This window comes from Schistocerca cancellata, chromosome 8, assembly GCF_023864275.1.
Source record: "Schistocerca cancellata isolate TAMUIC-IGC-003103 chromosome 8, iqSchCanc2.1, whole genome shotgun sequence".
Lineage (NCBI taxonomy): Eukaryota > Metazoa > Arthropoda > Insecta > Orthoptera > Acrididae > Schistocerca > Schistocerca cancellata.
The window spans coordinates 286,335,857-286,357,707 of record NC_064633.1 but is presented as its reverse complement, the minus strand read 5'-3'; the positions used below and the strand labels follow the sequence as shown (position 1 = coordinate 286,357,707).

At 40.6% G+C, this 21,851-nt stretch overlaps 1 protein-coding gene across 1 annotated transcript in view; it reads left to right on the top strand.

The window, feature by feature from the left end:
- The window catches only part of LOC126095525 (sodium channel protein Nach-like), a 267,631-nt gene that overhangs the window by 140,332 nt on the left and 105,448 nt on the right, over nt 1-21,851 (top strand). The window contains exon 8 of the mRNA XM_049910308.1: nt 9,137-9,317. Coding sequence (XP_049766265.1) covers nt 9,137-9,317 — 181 coding nt within the window. The remainder of the gene's footprint in view (nt 1-9,136; nt 9,318-21,851) is intronic.

The window sequence follows — 21,851 nt, the reverse complement described above, 5'->3', positions numbered from 1 at the left end:
CAGTTGTTCTTCCATTTATCCGATGTATCTATATTATCACAGTGCTCAAGCATTAGTCCTGTCTGTGAATGGTGCGACTACATCCATCTCTATACTTATTAATTCATTTGTAAGTCCATTTATGTGGGTCGCTCTATGAGCCATACGTCAGAATGCTTTCAGCCGCAGCATATAGCAGTACTTTCTTTGTTCATCTCGATATGTCCCGACACCAAAAGATACCATTTAATGATCTAATATCTAGTATTATCAATTAGCGATTCCATATACTTAAACACTAACACATTTCGTAGCCTTGCATACTCAAAATCCAAATCCTTACCTTACCCACTTCCAACAACAAAATATTCCGTTTTATCTGTACTGACTGTTAGTCTCCATTGTTTACAAGTTGTCATTAACAGTCTTATTTGATACATGGCACCATCCTCATCCAGAGTTATAAGTGCTTGATTGTTGGCTAAAATTAATGAATGTAAGATTTGATACTTTACTGTCACACCCAAACACTTGCACTGTCTACTCCAGTAACCAAGAACAGCTTCTAAATACCACTTAAATAAGGTTGATGACATACAATATGCCTGTCTTAGCTTCTTACTTGTTTTAAAACTTTGTGATAACTTACAGCCAACCTTCACAGTTGCCTTGTATTGGTGATATATAGTTTCCACCAACTTCGTTAATGCACCATCCACTCCATCCTTCCCTGTGCTGTCCCCTTTGGCACAGAATCATAGCCCTTTTCTAAATCAAAAAACGCCAAACTGAGTTCTTGACTTTTTCAGAGCATTTTCTGGCGTACATAAAAAATGTTATCAACACAGTTTTTTCTCAGCAGTAAAACCCGACTGTTTCTGTTATACAACAAGCTGTGCAAGATTTTCCAGTCTGTTCTTTGCTTTACCACTGAAATACCTCCTGACTGAAGCTATTACACTTCTTCCCATGTAATCAGTCAGATCTCTCCTGGTCCCTTTCTTATATATGGGTGTAGTGTGTGATACCTTTCATTCTTAGAGTAATTCATCTCCTCAAACCACTTTATTAAAAACAGGTAGTAGTACTGCTAATGCTTTACGCCCTGTTTACTTGAATAATTCCGTTACTATACCATCAGGACTCGCTGCCTTTCATTCTTTGATTCTTGAAGGACCTGATAAACTCCATTACCACCACCTCTTCCACAGGATAAATCTCCTCTTCTTTTTGCTCTTCTTGAAACTATTCTCTATCCTCTGCAACAAGATCTTTAAAATGTGTCTTCTATTTAAGAACAGCAGTCATACTGGCATCCTCATCTAATTTAAGCAGGAGCTCTCAGTTGACATATAAATCGCCAACCTTCTGATCCCATGCTTTATCTAACTAAATACTCTTCATTGTCATATTTCTTCCCCCACGACTCTTCTTTAGCTCAGATAACCATCCTTCTTAGTACTCTCTTAATTGCATTCTATTGAGCTCTATCTTCCTTTCTTTTAGCGCTTCACCATTTCTGGAAGGCAGTCATATTTTCTACAGTCCTTTCTCTCCAGGCATGAGTCATCCCATCAGCATCCCTCCCTCATTGTCCGTATCTCCACAGTTTCTAATGACCTCAATGTCGATGGGATGTTGAACCCTACTCTTCATTCCTTCCTTTCTTTACTTCCAAGAGGCCCCTAACTGCTCCCAGTAAACATGAATTTAAGTCTTCATTTACTGAAGCTGCAGTTCTGTCCGTATTCACTCTGTATTTCCGCTCAACCTTTCCTGGTACAGATCTCATATACTCCAGTGCGAAAGAAGCCCTATATTTGGAGATGGAATTTTGATACTAAGTTCTTCTTTCTGTTTCCTCTCTACATATTTGGCTCTCAGGTCGGATTATGACTCTTCGCAATACTATGTGGTCATATGTTTCACATTCTAGCCCACGAAACACTTACATCTTGAACTACCGACCTTCCATCCTGCTTGGCAATTACTAAATCTATGGTTGACCTTAAGTTCCTAATTTGTTGAATCCATATGTACTTATAGATGTCCTGCTTGCTGGAAAAACCAAATCATAATATGACACTATATCTGCTGACATGCTTCAATTAATCTACTCCTACTGATGTTCAGCGTTTCATCACCACATTTCCCAGCAACACTATTATTTATTCGAGGCCCAACTCTACTGTTTAAGTCCCTGAGAACAAACAGTTTCTGATAGGGAACAGTCGCTTCAGTCATATCCCTAAAGCAGTCTAACTACTCCCCTTTATCACTGATGGTAGCATCATCACGGGGATCACATGTTGCTCTTATGCCTACAAAGTTTTTCATGACGGAGCCCTTAAATAAAAAGTTCCCGGTTTACTTGTCAAATAAAATTGGGATAAAATTCCAAGCTTTTGATGATTTCCTCCATCACTGAAACTGTGGAATTGCATCAGAATTTGACGTGACAAGTAAACCAATAACATTTTACACAAGCTTATGTTACCATTACAGCCACTTTACAAAAAAAAAATTCAGTCAACCACTTCAGAAATCTGACATTTAGCTCCTCCTAGTTCTTTACTCTTCCTTTCTGTCTGGTCTTTATCAGAATAAAAGTGTATAATTTTCTCATGCAGTTTTCATCTTCCAAATAACCATTCAAAAATTTTGTCTTATAACCAACAGACCAAGAGGGCAGGAGTATATAATAAAATTGCTGTGACCAAGCATGAGGATGAACACTATTTGACACATTTCTGAGCACTAAATTTGTTAACAGATAAGAAATGATTTTAGTCAAAACCAGATATGCCTTCATGACATACTTTTTCATGACTGAAATGACCACAGTTTTAATGATATCTCCTCATATCATTATGAGACACAGGATTTGCCTTATGTTAATGACCTGAATCTACATAATGACTTACATGAACTCTGTTGTAAGAGTGGCTGTACTTTCACCTCACTTTCCTTTGGTTTTAGGTACACACTCATTTAATTCCCGACCTAACTCTCTTCATGTCTTATGAATTTCCACCTGACTTTCATTAACCTTATCAACGACCCCATCTCTTCAGATTCACCAACACCTATAGGCATAGTACCACTGGAGTTCTGTACAGCAACTGTGTAACAGAAGTTGCCAGACCATCAGCCTTCTTAACTTATTGTTTAACCTCTTCCTTATTTTCTGATATTTCCATTTGATCTAATCACTATTACTCAAAATTCTCTTTTGAACTCTGTAGTACTGTACATAATTGTTTGAAACTTTTTATTGTTTCTGAGTAACAACTTCTTGGATAGGCATCACCTCAAATCTCTCGAACAAATCACTTTTATTCATTTGACCTTATTCTCATAAAGTCAGAAAGTCATTTTGTATCTTCTAATTCTATTTACTAACAACCTACTGAAATTTATTCTGCTCTTCCTGAGCAATGGCAAGTTTATTTTCAACAATAATAGTCCTGAACAGAACTCCTCTGTTAACTGTGTATTAAGTACACAGGTCCTCTGTAACCTCTTCCTCAATTAATTCAAATTTTTCCTCTGAACTGTGGATCTACCCCTGTGAAGTAATAACATTAGCTTGCTGTTCTCTTGCATTTGCTTCTAATCTCACAGATAACTTCCTAGCAACTAGCATCTATTCTTTCTCCTCATTCCTCACACTAATCTGTATCTTCTCATCAAGTCCCTTTACAACAGTTTTCAATTTGTTACTAAGTGTCTTTACATTAACTACTTGTTCCTTGTTTTCCACCTTCATAGCTAATAGTAACTTCATAATAGTCTGAATAAAAATAGTTGTTGTAAGTGAATTGACATCCTGCCATTCAACTACAACATGACAATCTCCTGAAGCCCGTGCTGACACACCAAAACTACTAGTAAGCTTAAGTGGGTGAACCATGCTATATTCAATTGCGCCCTAATTATGCAAACATTCCTGATTTCTTGATTCACAACATAAATATCACTGACTCAAGCACTTTCACTTGAATAACCAACAAAACACAAGACTTAAACTCTTCTCAGAAACAATCAGATATTCAATCAAAACAAACATCACATCAAGAATGTTCAGAGTTCACCAAAATACAACTTTAGGAATGAATAATTTCAAGAACTCTAGAAATTGATAAAAAGCGTCATCTGTATGACCAAAAACTCCCAGAACATTCTTAATGTTCCCTCAGTATAGTCAACACTACACCAGATCAGACTCACTAACAAATTTTAGCAAAGTACATGTCTCAAAGTCATATAAAAATAAGTGAATAAATGAGGTAAATTATGGTTTGCTCATTTACATTCAGTCAACTCTGTATCTCACCTCCAACACTTGAAAATACATGTGCGGACATATGTTTTTCAAAGGTTTACCATAAGTTACAAAGACTGATTCACTAAGAAAAATTACACCTTCAGCACTATCAACTTCTCCAGAATATCAGTAGACTTCCACATAAAGTTTCTCTTACTAACAGCTGATCTAGAAGCTGAAAAATTAACAACAGAATAAACAACTTTTCTCAGTCAAAAAGATAATGAACAAACATCCATACTTCTAAATAAATATCCCACATGACATATTAATGTAATGAAAAAAAATTAGCACTGCAAGAAAATTGCAACATTAAAAGGACGAAAAATTTCAACAAATTGTGAAATATCTGTCATCTAACATCCAAAAAAACAATAAGAAAGTGGCATAGTTTCTCCATTTAAACATAAGACAGTAATATCCCTCTCATTCGAAGTTGTTGTTCCATATATTTTCAGACAAACACAAGTTTGAACGAAAATCGTAATTACACCCTAACTCCATATTATTCCTCGAGTACTCCACACTTCATTGTTTTAGTTCTCAGGATAATTTCAATGAGTGATCACAAATAGCCTAGACTCACCTTCTACTTCACATATGAAGATCAATTTCTCTCCACAGTACATGAACAATACAGCAGCTCCTAACCACAGTTTTCATACCCAAGCTATAAACGAAAATTTAAAAATATTACCTTCTCTCTAACTTAGCTGCATATTCTTCCAACAATATCAAACAAATATCAAATAGCACTAAACTACAGAAAATCTATTTTCCAAAGGATCATCATAGTAACTTGCTTCCAATTTATGACATACATTTTGTATTTAATATTCAAGTAGTCATTGATTATTAAGTTGCTTTCAAAACATGAATATCAATGTAAAGTTATACATTCTCATTAAAGGTAGCAGTATCAATATCTTTAAGTAAAACATTTAATCATAAATACTGCAGCTAACTGAGACAACTGTAGCTGAAAAGCAACTAGGAACTCACAGAAAGGAATAATTATGCAATGATAACCAATAGGTGTAATAAATGAAAAGTGCTACTTTACTTTTGTTCCACTGAAAAGCAAATACAAAGTTGCACTTTTCATTTATTATAATGTTATTCTACCAAGAACCATACACACACACACACACACAGCAATATGTGGTTAAATAATCTTGCACAGTTGAAATTGGGCTTTTAATAACTATTTTTTGTACGCTGACTTGTGAATGACGATCCATCAAGAAAGTGATTAAGAACTGAAGGAGTATTTGCTTTCTTCTAGTAGCGTCCAACAGCGCACATGAGAATGTTTCTTTAGTTTTGAAATCATTGCCTTTAAGCATAAAAGAATAACTGCGCCATCAATGTCAATACAAAAATTATGAATATGATTTGCATCTAATATCACAGTAATGTGTAAGATCACACTACAGCACTTTTAGCAAACATTGATCATTGAAACAGCACTCATTAACCTACACTGCTGGCCACCGTAAATGCAACACCAAGAAAGACAAGAGGTAGCACAACAAAATTTATTTTGTAGATAACAAGTTGACCAAGTATCAAATGATTACGTTTACAGACGTCTGTGACGTGTGGTCCCTGCCAGAATCAGTAGCCAGAGTAGCCGCCATTGTTGGAGATCACCGCTGACACACATCTCGGCATTGAGTCAAAGAGACGTTGGATGTGTTCCTGGGGTACAGCAGCCCAAGCAGCTTCCACACGTTGCCAAAGATCATCTGGTGTGGCAGCTGGGGATGTAATCTGGGTCACTCGTTGAGCAACCATGGACCACATGTTTTCTATCGGCGAAAGATCCGGAGAGCGAGCCGGCCAGGGAAGCAATTCAATCTGGTTATTGACGAAGAACCTTTGGACAATGCGTGCCACGTGTGGTCGCGTATTATCCTGTTGAAATATGGCTGTGGTCGAGCCCTGAAGGTAAGGAAGGACAACTGGCTCCAGCACCTCGGATATGTAGCGCCGGCTATTTAAAGTACCGGCAATGCGTACTAGAGGCGTGCGAGAGTAATATCCAATACCGCCCCATACCATAGTACCCGGTGCAAGACCAGTGTGGCGGTGCATAATGCAGCTGTCCAGCATCCTCTTTCCACGGTGTCTCCACACTCGAATCCGACCATCGTGGTGCTGCAGACAGAAGCGTGCCTCGTCAGTAAAGACAACGTCATTCCATTCTGCCGTCCACATCCGTCTGTCATCACACCATTGGCGACGGAGACGTCTGTGGTTCTGCGTCAATGGTAGACGAAGCGGACAGACCACTCTGCTGTAATCGGCGTCGATTGGTACGCGCAGACACTGGATGATGCGTTACAGACGCAATGTGCTGTGCCTATCAGCACGTGCAGTGGTGCACCGAGGTGAATGCGAACGACCACGTCGGTCCGTCGTACCCTCCTGCATCCAACGGTCACATATCCGCATTACAGTTGTTTGATTTCGTCCAACACGACTAGCGATTTCTCTGTTTGATAATCCACAATTTCGGTCAGCAACTATCCTTCCTCTGTCGAACCCGGATAGTTGATCAAAAGATGTTCGCTGTTTTCTACGAGGCATAACTGATCGTCTTGTGAAACAACCACAAGGTAAACACACCACCACCACCACCACCGTACACTCGTCAATATCGCCAAGCCAGAATGTAAGTTTTCCCTGTAGCGGAGTGTGCGCTGATATGAAACTTCCTCACAGATTAAAACTGTGTGCCCGACCGAAACTCGAAATCGGAACCTTTGCATTCAAGGGAAGTTGCTCTACCATCTGAGCTACCGAAGCACGACTCACGCCCGGTACTCACAGCTTTACTTCTGCCAGTATCTCGTCTCGTACATTCCAAACTTTACAGAAGCTCTCCTGCGGAACTTGCAGAACTAGCACTCCGGAAAGAAAGGATACTGCGGAGACATGGCTTAGCCAAGCCTGGGGGATGTTTCCAGAATGAGATTTTCACTCTGCAGCGGAGTGTGCGCTGATATGAAACTTCCTGGCAGATTCAAACTGTGTGCCCGAGCAGGACTCGAACTCGGGACCTTTGCCTTTCGGGGGCAAGTGCTCTACCATCTGAGCTACCAAGGCACGACTCACGCCCGGTACTCACAGCTTCACTTCTGCCAGTATCTCGTCTCCTACATTCCAAACTTTACAGAAGCTCTCCTGCGAACTTTGCAGAACAAGCACTCCTGAAAGAAAGGATACTGCGGAGACATGGCTTAGCCACAGCCTGGGGGATGTTTCCAGAAGAAGATTTTCACTCTGCAGCAGAGTGTGCGCTGAAATGAAACATCCTGGCAGATTAAAACTGTGAGCGTGACCGACACTCGAACTCGGCACCTTTGCCTTTCGCGTTCAAGTGCTCTACCATCTGAGCTACCGAAACACGACTCACGCCCGGTACTCACAGCTTCACTTCTGCCAGTATCTCGTCTCCTACCTCCTAAATTTTGCAGAAGCTCTCCTGCGAACTTTGCAGAACTAGCACTTCTGAAAGAAAGGATACTGCGAAGACATGGCTTAGCCACAGCCTTGGGGATGTTTGCAGAATGAGATTTTCACTCTGCAGCGGAGTGTGCGCTGATATGAAACTTCCTAGCAGATTAAAACTGTGTGCCCGACCGAGACTCGAACTCGGGACCTTTCCCTTTCGCGGGCAAGTGCTTTACCATCTGAGCTACAGAAGCACGACTCACGCCTAGTACTCACAGCTTTACTTCTGCCAGTATCACGTCTCCTACCTTCCAAACTTTACAGAAGCTCTCCTGCAAACCTTGCAGAACTAGGACTCCTGAAAGAAAGGATAGTGCGGAGACATGGCTTCGTCACAGCCTGGGGGATGTTTGCACAATGAGATTTTCACACTGCAGCGGAGTGTGCGCTGATATGAAACTTCCTGGCAGATTAAAACTGTGTGCACGACCGAGACTCGAACTCGGGACCTTTGCCTTTCGCGGGCAAGTGTTCAACCATCTGAACTAAAAAAACACTGGGCTTGATTCGTGTTTAGGTAGCTCAGATGGTTGAGCATTTGCCAGCGAAAGGTAAATATCCCGAGTTCGAGTCTCGGTCGGGCACACAGTTTGAATCTGCCAGGAAGTTTCATATCAGCGCACACTCCGATGCAGATTGAAAATATCATTCTGAAAATTAATGTTCGTCACTATATTCAGTTTCCATTTAATTAAAATAAAGCAGCCTATGAGTTTCCATCTCGCTATGTGGAAGAATACCACCACTTGCGTGAAAGTGTAGTGAACGGAGTAAACCGTATAAATGTGGCAAGCAGCCCTGAAATAACTTAACCACTTCACCCAAGTTTTATCCACCACAAGAAATTTTAATACTCCCACCTAAATCTTACATAATTGTAGACAATGAAAACCAACGCACATTGACACCATACAAGGTCAGTCTGATTCCCAAAGTAGAAGTCAGAAAAGACCTCTAAATATAGAGCCATGAACTAGAATAACATAAGCTATTTCAAATCAAGACAGTATCATGCCTTCTAATCCGTTAAGGCTTACCATTGGCTGAAAGACAAACTGACCTCCAAAAGTTGTGAAAGTGCCTGAGTGACCATACAAAAAGGTTACTCAGAGACTTCAGTCGAACCTGAATACTGCAGAAATATGCAACATGTTGCAAAAGACAACTGTTGTGATCTACTAAATGCAAAGTATAATGGATAAAAGTGAAACTGCTGGACGAACAAACAATTTCTAACATACAATTTCATATTGAGTGGTATTTATGCTTAAAATATAGTTTAATTTTTAGACATAATATTTGTAATTTCAGGTTTACAATGATCACCTGGTACCATCAGTGGACCCAGAAGTGAGACAATGTAGATTTTCATGGGAAACTGATGGACTGAAACATTATAAACGATACTCGCACAGTAAATGTATTTTGGAGTGTAGGAGGCAAAAGGAACTAGAAATTTGTGGTTGCAATACTCCCTTGATGCCATTTGCAGGTATGTATTCTCATAACTGTTGCATATTGCCATTTCCATCACTGCACATTTTCAAAGGCCACTGCCGTTCCAGTAGATCTCAGTGTCTACGTCATACAAAATGTATTTCATATTCATCAAATGTGCTGTAATCACAGTATTGTACTGATAAAAAAGTAAATGTATGTTTTGGAAGCAATTTATTGGTCAACTGAAAATGTATAGAACTCATGATATACGGAGGAAAATCGCATTCAGTCTGACAATATTCCTTGAAACTGTGTTGAGGACGAATGTGTTGTTTGGTTTAGGCCAACATAAATACTGAGAGACGCAATTAATTTCAGTTTGAGCGCACGAGTTGCAATGTGGCTGTTACATTCTTGAAGTTCAGTTATATAGAACAGTGATGGATTAGTTAGGCCCTTGTTTATGTGTTAATTAAAGTTGATTACATTTATGAGATTATTGCACTTGATTTACCATATACAGTTATCAATAAATAAATGGCGTAGGTGAAAAAGCTACATGAATTAATTTAGTACATTACAGTCTATTCATTTTCATAAAAAAAATATGTTTTTGGCAGTGGTTAGTTAATTTCAGTTACCCCTTATATAAAAATGATTACAAAACGATTTATATTTTTTTAAGTTACTACAATTACACTATGATAAAAATTAGATGTCCATTACATTAATGAAAAATTTGGTAATAAGTTGTGTTGTTTCTCTGTAGCATACACTTTTCTCGCATTGAAACGTACTCTCATGTGACTCTATTCTGTAAATAGCAGATTAGTTGTGTGTATCGTCTCCAACATCGGCAAGATCTTTGTCCCTCCATCATCTGCAGTTCGTCAATTCTGTTCAACACGCTTTCTTTATGTAACCTAAATATCTGTGCACTTGTTGCCGGCTATGACATAAGTTGCGTGTGCACCCACCTGAGCTGGTCAGAGAATGGTGCTTGAAAGCTGATTCCACTTTGTTCTTTACATTTGTTTAAATTTCTTCCAACAGGCCACTTTGGATGCGTTGAAAGCTACTTTAGCTTACTTAAAAGTTTATTTTTGCATGTCTTACTCTTTTTCTTTTTTTGCAGTCTCCACATGTAACTTTTTAAGTACTTGGCAGTATGTGGTTCGTTTTACTTTATCACCCATCTCTGCCTCGTTGTCTTAAGTTCAGTGTGTTATTTGCCTCAACTAACAGAGCCAATTGAATTGTATACTGGTGCATAATTAACATATGTGGAGACATTATTACATGACAATCAGACTCGTCCATGTAGGTGCCGATGACTTAGCACATACTACAAGGGTGAAGTAAAAATGACGTATTTGTGGGTCGGTATGCAAATTCTTCATGCCATTTCAAGACAAAAGTCTGTCTAGCAAAACCTAGTTCCGCCAGTAGGTTCAACAGAAACGTGAATTTAAAAAACAAGGCTCTGGCATCGCTGTATCTGCGTGCAGTATGGCCAAGAAAAGATTGCGTGAACTCTGCACTGTGCCGGATCCGTTCAATTAGCTCAGCAAGACATGGTAATGCAATGGGGAAAGATATGCAGACACGCCAATGTTAAATTTGCATTCGCGCCAAACTTTGTTTTCAGTTAAAGTCTCAAACTGAATCCAGTTTACACCTCTACAAAGCAGTATCTTGTATATTTCTCACTGTTACTGTTACCTATATTTAAACATTAAGACATAACATGAACTTCTTACATATGTGAATGACCACTTTGTTTCGTCCATGACACAAATAAAGCCAACAGAGAATAACAGTGGTCACAGTAACTTCGTCTGTATCCAATGGGATACATAAAACACATTGCGTAGGCTGCACTAGATTGCATATTACGCTGTGCACAGTAACTCCATTCTGTATATCTGACGTCTAGACTTATCTTCACATAGCCGTCACGCACACATACGAGAAACGTTCACTTTACAGATGATGTTCAAAGCAACAACCTTGCATTTGCAAACACTTTGCACTCAGTAGATCATACTTTGCTGGACCCTAAACAAGTCTCCAGCATCCACCACTCCTGAATCAGCATGCACGCTACTTATTAGGTTGTATACATCCATGGGCGAAATATTATAAGCTTGTTCCTTTATGTGTCCGCACAAATAAAAATCTGGTGGATTAAGGTCTGAGAAACGTGGAGGTCAGAACAATGGACCTCCATGACCAAGCCTTTTTCTTGGAAATGCTTCATTTAAATAATTACACATGTTCATTCCAAAATGTGGTGGTGCACCATCATGCTGACTCCATAGCTTTCGCCGACCACCAAATGAAACATTTTCTAATGCATCAGGCAAATTATTTCAAAGGCACGCACGATAGAGTGGAACATTCAACTTGAAGCGCCAAAAAGCACTCCTCTCACACTTCCAGCCCACAGTCTATGCCAAAGCTTTCCCGAAAGGCACACATTCACAGGTGGCATGTGGGTTGAGTTCTGACCAATAATGTCTGTTGTGAAAGTTGAAAATATCTGCACTCGTTAAGCTAGATTCGTCAGTCCATGTAACGTCCTTCATAAAATGTTCGTTAGCAGGAAAGAAATATGTGTTCCGGCTGAGATAACGATGTTATCGCATCTGGTGTCATGTTGCACATCTGGTGTTGGGTTACGTACTTGGGCACCTTGTTTCCCCCACCACCTCTCCACGCAGGGAAGTCGCCCAGGCAATTGTGGCATGTGAAATAAAAATGGCGGGAACCTTCGTCGCCTCCCCTCTGGACCAATGAGGATGATGCACCCACTACACAGCTTCATCTTTTATAACTGGAACACTTGTGTGAGGTGAATTACTCAGGAGATGGACAGTGTAGGGCGAGGATGTGTCTATTCGTTAATAAAAAATTCCATTAAGTCACATCACTTGAGTTGTATTTGTTAACACCACTATTATGTGTCACTAACAGAGACCGCAACAAGACAGATACTCTCATTTTCGTGTATTTTCCCATACTTTTCATAGCGTCCTCAGTTATACATACCTTTCACCCATTTTTTTTACAAATTTCCTATTTTATAGCTCGTGGCACTCTGGAGCAAAAGGTGAGGTTGTAGGCGTTGTTTGTATGTTCATACCAAATTACGACACTCTAGGTCCATTTGTTAAAAACAATTTAGGAGCCCTATCTAGGCAGATATGCCATCACTCTCAGTTTTGGATATTTTTCTTATTTTCATCAATTTTACATATTTTTGACGTTTTTTCCACAATTCTATGTACGAGTATATTGACTAATTACGCAAGGCTGTTCCTGACGTCACGCAGATGTCATAATGCGCTAAGACAATCACTTTACAAATTAGATGACATGTTGCTGAGTCACACATCTCCAGCTCCATCTTTTCTAGCTGGAGGCATTCTGGAGCATAGGGAGGGGTTGTCTCAATTTCTTTATAAACATTACGTCATCTAGGTCTATTTGATTAATATTTCGAGGCATCAACAGACGACACACCTAAGCAAGTAATATGTAACTACTCTAAGTTCTACGTATTTTCGACAATTTTGCACATTGTACCCAAATAATTACATTACATTACATTTATCGTTTTCCATGGATCCCTTGGAGAGGAGTGTCTGGGATGTGGAAAGAGTCAAAGGTTTTTTTTCTCAGATACATGGATAATGTACAATTCTAATGCAGACAGAGTTACGAGCTACAATCTTTGTGAAGATATTCATCAATGGAGTAGAAGGAGTTGGCGAACAGGAAGTTCTTTAATTCACTCTGAAACCGATCTTTATCACTTAGAAGACCTTTGATATGCTCTGGTAAGTTATTGAATATATGAGTATCCACGTATTTAACTCCTTTTTTAACTAATGTTAAGCTTTTATAGTCCTTACACCGATTGTTTTTGGTTCTGGTATTATAATTAAGTTTTGCACTACTTTGTGTAAAAAGAGACATGTTGGAAATGACAAAGGACATTAGTGAGTATGTATACTGAGCAGTAGTAGTTAAAATACCCAGTTTCTTAAAGAGGTCTCTGCATGATGATCTAGGACTGACACCAGATATAATTCTAATGACTCGTTTCTGAATTTTGAAAATGTTCTCTTTGTGAGAGGAGTTTCCCCAAAAGATGATTCTATCACTCATTAGTGAGTGGAAGTAGGCCAAATAAACTAAGTTCTTCATTTTTAAATCACCTATTTCTGCTATCATGCGTACTGCAAATGTGGGTGAACTAAGGTGTTTCATTAAGTTTAGAGTGTGAGTTTTCCAGTTTTGGTTAGCTCTAAAAATTTGACACTGTGCACAGCTTGAATTTCATTGTTTGAATACCTTATACTTATAGGGTCAGGTGTTCTTTGTGAGATACTAAACTGCATGTACTGGGTCTTGTCAAAATTCAGTGACAATCAATTTGCTGTGAACCACCCACTGATACTTACAAATATTTCATTAGCTGATTGCTCAGTGAGATCATGGGTACTGTTTTTTATACCAATACTTGTATCATCTGCAAATAAAACAAAACTTGCATTTTGTGACACTGCATATGGAAGGATATATAATAGGAACAACAAGGGACCTAAAATAGAGCCCTGGGGCACCCCTTGTCTGATGTTTTCACATTTTGAATGACTGTTGTTATGTGGTAAGCCTGATACAGACACACACAGTTTTCTGTTAAAAAGAGAGGATAAGAACCATGAGCCTGCTACTCCTGTTACCCCATAATATTTTAACTTTTGTATAAGGATATCATGCTTAACACAATCAAAAGCTTTAGCCAGATCACAGAATATTCCAAGTGGTAATAACATTTGATTTATTGATTGTAATATATCATCTGTAAAAGTGACTATAGCTTGATCAGTTGACAATACTTTCCGAAATCCAAACTGATTGCGAATGAGAATATTTTCTGTACTAAGTGTTTATAAAGTCTATTGTACATTACACTTTCAAACTCTATTGAAAATATTGCCAATAATGAAACGGGACGGAAGTTTTCCACTGATGATTCGTCTCCTTTTTGTGTAATGGTTTGACAATAGCATATTTAAGCCTATCTAGAAAAATGCCACTGTGGAGGGATTCCTTACATAAGTAATGACGTCGCGTCGCATCAGCATCATAATGTTGCCAGCTTTGGTCGCAATTTATGTATTACTTCTAACCCATCATTCAGTTACTAGTATTTGAAGTCATAGTGTTAGAAATGAGTATGTTGGTAGAAATGATGACGACATAGAGAATTCTATAAGCCAAAGATATTGTATAAAAAATACCACTTTATATTGCTAGATTGTGCGACGTCATAGTAAGATTATGATTCTTCCCACTTAAGATACTGTATTTGTAGGACAGCACTAGAGAGAGTCGTCCAGTATCTGTGACAAATGCAGCGAAAGTCATGCCGCCTGCTGCAGGGTAGTTCAGCCCCCTCAGACATCGACTTGGAGGCGTGTAACTGCGAAAGCCGACGATCGCGGACACAGTGCCCAGCAATTGCCGAGAAAGTAGCGGTTGGTGTCTGAAATTGACGCTATACCAATTCTGGACGATAAATCTCGGGCTCGCGGTAGTAACGGCAAACAGATCCCAAGTCCTAGGTAGAAACATCAAATACCAGTACACACATAGATTACGAGGAACTCCTCACCTGCATTCGCCGGATATTGTCGATTCGGTTAGATAATCTTTGTACGCTCAGAGCCACCAGGTCGAGAACTGGAGGGAACCACACGTCTGTCTAACACTACGCCAGACCATCTCCCTAGAAGTGGTAGAGAAATTTCCACAACATATGTGTAACCACTTCCGACATAGCAGCTGTCTCAAATGGCGCTCAGTCGTCCATGGAAAGAGCGTCCTTACACAGCAAAAATTGTCTTAACTTATGGACGCTATTGCAGATGAAAACCGCTAACAGTTTAAGCGCCAAGCACCACCCCTTCCAGCTCCTCTACACCTAGACAAACCAGTATTAGCTCGTTGACACCTACACGCTAACCAGAGGAAACCTGTGTACTCCTTTGCGGATAACAGCTTCTAACAGTTTCAGCTTCAAGCTCACCTTTCTCTAGCGACCTTTCTTTCAGACCAACCGGAAACGTATTCCTATCCGCCTGTTTTCAACGGTCATGTTCATGGGTGACTCCATTTTGACCTAGGCGGCCTCCTGGGTGGAATGAACACTCGTAACAAAGTAAATTGTGAAAATATATGCGACATTACTATAAGCCTTATATAGTAAAAATGGGAAAATCTGAGGATGGTTTGTTATTTCTACTGATCCATAGAATTCTAAAGACACGCTGCACCGTCAGCGCGTAGCTATATCTGCTACTAAAAGTTATTTGTGCATTAATAATGAGCGTGCCTGAAAAAAAGAGTAGTATTGGTGCAATAGACGTATTTCCCCCACTATGCGTAATCTATAACTGGTACGACGGTGAAAAAAATTTAGGAACCAAGTACAATCATAGGGCCACGTCACTGGTAGATTAGATCTGCCATACATGTAACTCTAGCAATGTTATGTCACGATAAGTCTCGTAAACAGATGCGGAAATAATCATATAAGTCATCACCACACGCAAATGAGACAAAGAAGTGGTTGCAAAGCAGCAGAAAAAATAAACTCTTGCTACACACAAAATCGTAGACACACTTGCAGAGGACACAGTGCTAACATGTACAATGATGATGGATAACAGCGCAATCAGCACCGTATTTATGACGATAAGATGTGTGTCTCTATTGACTCAGAACCACGACTCCTGCAGAAGTCACTATGAGCCAGCAGACAGATCTGGGAATAGTTATCAAACTTCAACCGTTCATCCCGTGTATGCGCTCGCCAGTCGCGGGGAAGTGACATGTCATTGGCTACAAGTAACCCTGGGAAAAATCATATGCCAATTGAGGGATGTTAGGAATCACCTATCGGTGGGTAGTCTAACAGTCAGCAACAAGTGCGAACGCCTTTGCGTCTTAAGACGAATGCGCCAGCGATTGTTGGAGAGAAGCAGGATCTGCAGACTGCCCATGTTCTGCCGGGATCAGAGAAAGCAAGTCATTGATATTGTTATGTAATTCTTAAAGCTTTCGCGGCGAGACGTTGTCATGTTGAACAATCGAGTTCCTGCCGGTTATTTGCGTCTTCCTTGCACCTTATGTTAAACACGTGATTCGCAGTCTTCTTTAGGTGCTGTCTGATAAACACGGATAAGACTACGAGTCATGCATTTTGCTGTTGCCAAACAGATGAAATTCGTTCAAAACAGACGCGAATAACCGGCAGAAAGTTTAATATTTTATCCATTCTCAGCAGCTGTAGTCGTATTAATGAAATAACAAGCAAAAAGTTGCATAAAAGAAATTTAATTTCTTTACCACTTTCGGGCACTTAGTGTCATTCTTCAGATGGTTGTGCCATGGTCCTAAAAATATGGAGAAGCAATAAGCAACACAACACTGAATCCATTAATAATTATATTAAAGGATTCGGTGTATACCGGAGCAATAAGTAACACAATGCAGAAACCATTAATAATTGTATTAAAGGATTCAGTATAGTTTTACTTATTCCTCCTGTATACTTTTAGGACCATGACATTTTGCTGTATGCACTTCGCTGTTGACACGCGCAGGTAATGCGATAGGTATAACCATCTGAAGAAGGGCATTAAGTGCCCAAAACCGCTAAAAAAATATATTTATTTTTGTGCAATTGGCTGCTTATTATTTCATTATCACCGGCGAAACCCCGATTGTTCAACATGATACTAATAATATCGACAGTGTATGCCATCTGGCGAAGACTCGTAACAGCCAGTGGAATAAAAACCTACTAAAATTAATTTATATTACACGTCTGTGAGCTGCTGCTTAAATCTTATTAACAAAATCAGCACCATTTATTAGCTACTTCATATTTGTACTCGAGACAATAATATCAGCAGACGTTGGACCCTAAGATTCTACCCACGAATCCGCCCCTCTTATATGTCTTATATCGTTAGAGCTTCGAAACGCAATGTTGTCAATGTCAAGTCACAAATCAGGAGTCTCATAATTCTGCGAGATATGGAAGTAGAGTCTATATACAAAGCGAGATTTTATTAAGTCGATTATATTACGAGGAAAACCTTCTGACACAAATAATCAGTAACATGTTCAAATGGCTCTGAGCACTATGGGACTTAACAGCTGTGGTCATCAGTCCCCTAGAACTTAGAACAACTTAAACCTAACTAACCTAAGGACATCACACACATCCATGGCCGAGGCAGGATTCGAACCTGCGACCGTAGCAGTCGCGCGGTTCCGGACTGCACGCCTAGAACCGCGAGACCACCGCGGCCGGCGCAGTAACATGTGTTCCTTTTGCCATCTTGATAGAACTCATTGGAAAAAGCGTTCGGACATTTCTAGTGATATATTATGATCGATGTCTGATGTTTCAAAATGGTTCAAATGGCTCTGAGCACTATCGGACTTAACATCTGAGGTCATCAGTTCCCTAGAATATAGAACTACTTAAACCTAACTAGCTTAAGGACATCACACACACCCATGCCCGAGGCAGGATTCGAACCTGCGACCATAGCGGTCGCACGGTTCCAGACCGAAGCGCCTAGCACCGCTCGGCCACTGCGGCCGGCGTCTGATGCTTCCTAGGAAGAAGAAAAAAAGAGCTATGATCAACCAAAGTATTTTATAAGGTTGCTGATCACCTTCCTAGCACTGTCTCTTTTGTCGCTGTAACACACTCCCTAGTAAGTAGATGAGCTCTTAAAAAAATTCAATAGGGTAATGCTGGAATTCTGACTGATAGAATCAGTCAACAGGTTCGAAAACACGTTCAGAGTCAACGTAACATGAGGGAAATTAGGCCCTGCACAAACATATGCTTTCCTCTCCCTTTAGCTCTTGAGTGGCATTTGGCACGATAAAGAATAGTTTCTGTTTCTCAAACGGGGATACCTCATGATGGAATGATCCTCTTATACACTGAATCGCCGAAGAAACTGATACAGGCCTGCGTATTCAAATGAGAATACACTACTGGCCATTAAAATTGCTACACCACGAAGATGACGTGATACAGACGCTAAATTTAAACGACAGGAAGAAGATGCTGTGATATGCAAATGATTAGCCTTTCAGAGCATTCACACAAGGTTGGCGCCGGTGGCGACACCTACAACGTGCTGACATGAGGAAAGTTTCCATCCGATTTCTCATACACAAACAGCAGTTGACCGGCGTTGCCTGGTGAAACGTTGTTGTGATGCCTCGAGTAAGGAGGAGAAATGCGTACCATCACGTTTCCGACTTTGATAGAATATGGAATCGGTGGTTTCAGGAGGGTAATACGGAACGCCGTACTGGATCCCAACGGCCTCGCATCACTAGCAGTCGAGATGACAGGCATCTTATTCGCATGGCTATAACGGATCGTGCAGCCACGTCTCGATCCCTGAGTCAACAGATGGGGACGTTTGCAAGACAACAACCATCTGCACGAACAGTTCGACGACGTTTGCAGCAGCATGGACTATCAGCTCGGAGACCATGGCTGCGGTTACCCTTGACACTGCATCACAGACAGGAGCGTCTGCGATGGTGTACTCAACGACGAACCTTGGTGCACGAATGGAAAAACGCCATTTTTTTAGGATGAATCCAAGTTTGTTTACAGCATCATGATGGTCACATTCGTGTTTGGCGACATCGCGGTGAACCCACATTGGAAGCGTGTATTCGTCATCGCCATACTGGCGTATCACCCGGCGTGATGGTATGGAGTGCCATTGGTTACACGTCTCGGTCACCTCTTGTTCGCACTGACGGCATGTTGAACAGTGGACGTTACATTTCAGATGTGCTACGACCCGTGGCTCTACCCTTCATTCGATCCCTGCGAAACCCTACATTTCAGCAGGAATAATGCACGACCGCATGTTGCAGGTCCTGTACGGACCTTTCTGGATACAGAAAATGTTCGACTGCTACCCTGGCCAGCACATTGTCTAGATCTCTCACCAATTGAAAACGTCTGGTCAATGGTGGCCGAGCAACTGGCTCGTCACAATACGCTAGTCACTACTACGAATGAACTATGGTATCGTGTTGAAGCTGCGTGGGTACTCGCCATCCGAGCTCTGTTTGACTCAATGCCCAGGCGTATCAAGGCCGTTATTACGGCCAGAGGTGGTTGTTCGTGGTATCGATTTCTCAGGATCTATGCACCCAATTGCGTGAAAATGTAATCACATGTCGGTTCTAGTATAATATATTTGTCCAATGAATACCCGTTTGTCATTTGCAATTCGTCTTGGTACTGCAATTTTAATGGCTAGTAGTGTATATGTAAACAGGCAGAATAGGGTGATGCGGTCGGCAACGGCTATATAAGACAACAACTGTCTGACGCAGTTGTTAGATCGGTTACTGCTAATACAATGGCAAGCTATCAAGACTTAAGTGAGTTTGAACGTCTGTTACAGTCGGCGCACGAGCGATGGGACATAGCTTCTCCGAGGTAGCGGTGAAGTAGGGATTTTCCCGTACGACCATTTGGCGAGTGTACCGTTAACATCAGGAATCCGGTAAAAAGTCAAATCTCCGACATCGGTACAGGCGGAAAAAGATTCTGCAAGAACGAGACCAGCGACGATTGAAGAGAATCGTTCAGCGTGACGAAAATCAACTCTTCCGCAAATTGCTACAGAATTTAATGCTGGGCCATCAACAGGTGTCAACGTGTGAACCATTCAACGAAACATCATCGATGTAGGCTTTTGGAGCATAAGGCCCCCTCATGTAACCTTGATGACTGCACGACACAAAGCTTTACGCCTCGTCTGAGCCCGTCAACACCGACATAGGACTATTGATGACTGGAAACATGTTGCCTGATTTCAAATTGTATCGAGCGATTGGACGTGTACGGGTATGGAGACAACCTCATGAATCCATGGACCCTGCATGTCGGCAGGAGACTGTTCAAGCTGGTCGAGGTCTGTAATGGTGTGGGGCGTGTGCAGTTGGAGTGATATGAAACCCCTGATACGCCTAGATACGACTATGTCAGGCGACACGTATGTAAGCATCCTGTCTGATCACCGCATCCATTCATGTCCATTGTGCATTCTGACGGACTTGGGCAATTCCAGCAGGACAATGCAACACCCCACACATCACACGCCCCGAATTGCTACAGAGTGGCTCCAGGGACACTCTTCTGAATTTAAACACTTCCCTGGCCACCAAACTCCCCAGACATGAGCTTTATTGAGCATATCTGGGATGCCTTGCAAGGTGCTGTTCAATAGAGATCTCCATCCCCGCTTACTCTTAACGATTTAATGACAGACCTGCAGTATTCACGGTGTCAGTTCCCTCCAGCACTACTTCAGACATTAGTCGAGTCCATGCCACGTCGTGTTGCGGCAGTTCTGCGTGCCCGCGTGGGCTGCACACGATATTTGGCAGGTGTACCAGTTTCTTTTGCTCTCCCTTGTAAGTGACCTAGAGTTCGACTGCCAGTATAGCATTTTCATATAACTGATTTCTACGTTAAAGCTATAGACACACAGCACATGGTTTGATAAACAACTGTAGTTCAAGGCTGTCTAATTTTTTAAGTAGAACATCAAGGTATTGTATTATTCCATTACCGAATAATCCATTAAAACCGCCGTCTTCCACACCATGTACACATCCAGCCAAAAGTGTAATACTTTTATATTCTAATTGTGGGAGTCATAACCAAAAAGGACGTCATGATCAATCCCGTATGATCTAGAAATATCTTAGGGATATATATGCGAATACTTTAATAGGTAATGGTCTAACATTTCTCGGCAAGTAATGTGTCCTACACGTATCACAAGGGTGTAATATATTCTATATCAAAACCAACCAGACCTTCTCCTACACATGCATAGATGTTCTTCACATTCTCAGATTTACTCTTACTATAATTTTCCATACTGATTTGCTTATAACTAGTATACAGTCGTCCGAATGTGCAACTTGAGTAGTGTCAGGTCACCATTTGGCATTTTGTGTAACGTCTTATCAGTCCATTTTGGGGGAGGTGGACGTGCTTCGACCCAGTCATCTACACATATCTGCATTAATTCGCTTGATGGTTATGGTTAGACCCCATGTCAGTCTATCTCAGTAACTTTATATATCTTTCACTTCACTAGTAAGTCCTGATTCGGTGATATCTTGTTTGAAAGTACCGTGGAGAAACATGTTCAGGATTGAGAGAAATATATTTTTCATGCATTAATATAGCACTTCTGTGTAATACTTCCGTCGTCTTTTTTGGAATCAGTGTTAAAATTCTCTATGTTGTTGATAATTAAAACTGTATGCAGGTAGAACGTAATGGACAAACTTTCCACGGTCTTCAGTTTCAGAACAGTTTAAAGCAATTTTCGAACATTCTTACTCCATCCAGTAGTCAAACTGCTGCTGTTCCGCAAGTTATCTCTTAGTTGACACTACATGGACATAACTGGCTCATATTGCACTGTAT